At 30.9% G+C, this 2,003-nt stretch overlaps 1 protein-coding gene across 1 annotated transcript; it reads right to left on the bottom strand.

The window, feature by feature from the left end:
* Positions 1-616, bottom strand: LOC120272598 (auxin-responsive protein SAUR68-like). The gene has a single exon (XM_039279466.1). It carries the CDS (start codon positions 593-595, stop codon positions 161-163), a length of 435 nt encoding a protein of 144 aa, XP_039135400.1. The 5' UTR covers positions 596-616; the 3' UTR covers positions 1-160.
* Between the last annotated feature and the right edge of the window lie 1,387 nt (positions 617-2,003).

Consider the following 2,003-nt stretch of genomic DNA (forward strand, 5'->3'; position numbering starts at 1 on the left):
AAAGAAAATCAAAGTTCCATTAAAAAATTAAAATTGAACTTCTCTCTCACAAGTCACAAGACACCGGAATGAAAACCATTCTCAAGAGATGACATCTATAGAGAAGCAGTGAACTATATATACATAATTAAACAATATAAAAACAACAAAATAAACCTGATCAAAAGCCATGCAAAACTGCATGCAATTGGGTACACCCTTGAGAAAGAAAAGGAGACGTGGAACAACGAGCAGTGAAAATAATGTTATTCAAGAAGGCCTTCTCCACATCCTTAGAGACATGCATGTTAAGAACTTGTAGGACTTGTCCCATGGAAATAGCATCACAAGGCAAAACAATAGGACCTTTTCCTGGGAGTCCAAACTCCTCTTCTGCAAGCTTGAACAATTCCTTAAAGATATCACTGCTGAGGAATGCCAAAGGGACCATGAAACGGTAGCCATCTCTTGAGTAAGCTATGAAGTGGCCTTTACAAGCTATGGATGAAGAAGCACTCTCTGTTCTTGTTAAAGAAAGAGCAGTACTGTGTCTTCTTGTTGCTGCTAATAACCTCCATTTTCTTGCCATTTTGATGAGCTTCTTTGGGCTGACCATGGTTTGGAGTTTTGAGGGTTGTTAATGGATGATGGAGGTGAAGTGGTGGCAAGGGAATTGTTAAGGATATATAGACAAGGGAGGTACTATAAGTGGACCTTTCTACATGTTGGGTGGGCAAGGATACAGGAACATGTGCTGATTGGAAGACATGACCAGCTTTTTAGTGTTCAACTTGGGCAGGTGTATCAAGCTTCAGTTATCAATTCACTAATTTCAAGAATTATATATATATATATATATATGCCCTCTTGGCTGCTATTTTTAATGGTTAGATTATCCACAATTTGATAATATGCCACCTCATTAATATTTATTAAAATTTCGCATTAAATTATAATTGTATTATAATATAGGATCCATGATCATTTTTTTTTTTGAAAAAAGATCCATGATCATTTCACTCATTACTTTAATTATATATAATATATATTGTAATAAATATAGTTATTTAACCAAATTTATTTAATAAAAATAATCAGTTAATATATATAAATAAAATTGAAATAAATTATTGAAATATTTAGAAAATACAAATTTCTATAAAATAACACATGGTTAATTTAAAATAATATATTTAAGTATCTTTTATTTAAAGTGGGCCCATTGAGGGCTGGGTGGTCATCAATTGCTTAATATTGGTCATTAAATACTGCGCGTACGAAGAGTTTAAATGTTTAATGGTTAATGAGTTTGCTCAATAAACCATTAAAGATGTTCTTAGTTTATTATCTATGTGAGCCACCTCTTAATCTATTAATATTGATTCGCTGCGTAGAGTGTTCATATTTTGTTGAGAAAGCATATTCGACCCTTAACTCATACTGAATGAGGATATAGTTGTATTCAGATAATAACTCCAAATTCACATGGAATAAATAAAATAATAATAATAAAATAAATCTTCTTTATGTTCTCATACATGTATTTGTTGAAAATGGATTAATAAACGTCATTTTCTGTTGGTTTCATATGTGGATGATAAATCAATAGTGATGTGATCTTCTCAACTTATGAGCTCATTTTGAGTTGGATATGATCTCTAAATGATAAAAATGTTTATTTTGATTTTTGAACTTATTAATTTAAGAAACATGTTCGTCAAATCTTTTCATTTGCGAAAGCTAAGATGGCTATGAAGATTAATGTGGTAACTGATTTGGATAATTAAATATCATAATTTTGCAATATCACCTGCCACTTTGCTATTTTAATAGTAATTTGATTGTTTACATCTATGTTGCAAGCCAGAACATTAAAAATGAACATTTAATAAAAGTTAGAAGGGCAAATAAACGTTTTCATACCATTTATGGATTATGCAAACATTTATATCGTTTAAGTGCTAAAACAATTTTTTTTTTTCGTCTAGAAGCTAAACATTGACCTGAAGTTTAGAGGTATTAGA

This window comes from Dioscorea cayenensis, chromosome 11 (genome assembly GCF_009730915.1).
Source record: "Dioscorea cayenensis subsp. rotundata cultivar TDr96_F1 chromosome 11, TDr96_F1_v2_PseudoChromosome.rev07_lg8_w22 25.fasta, whole genome shotgun sequence".
Classification (NCBI taxonomy): Eukaryota; Viridiplantae; Streptophyta; class Magnoliopsida; order Dioscoreales; family Dioscoreaceae; genus Dioscorea; species Dioscorea cayenensis.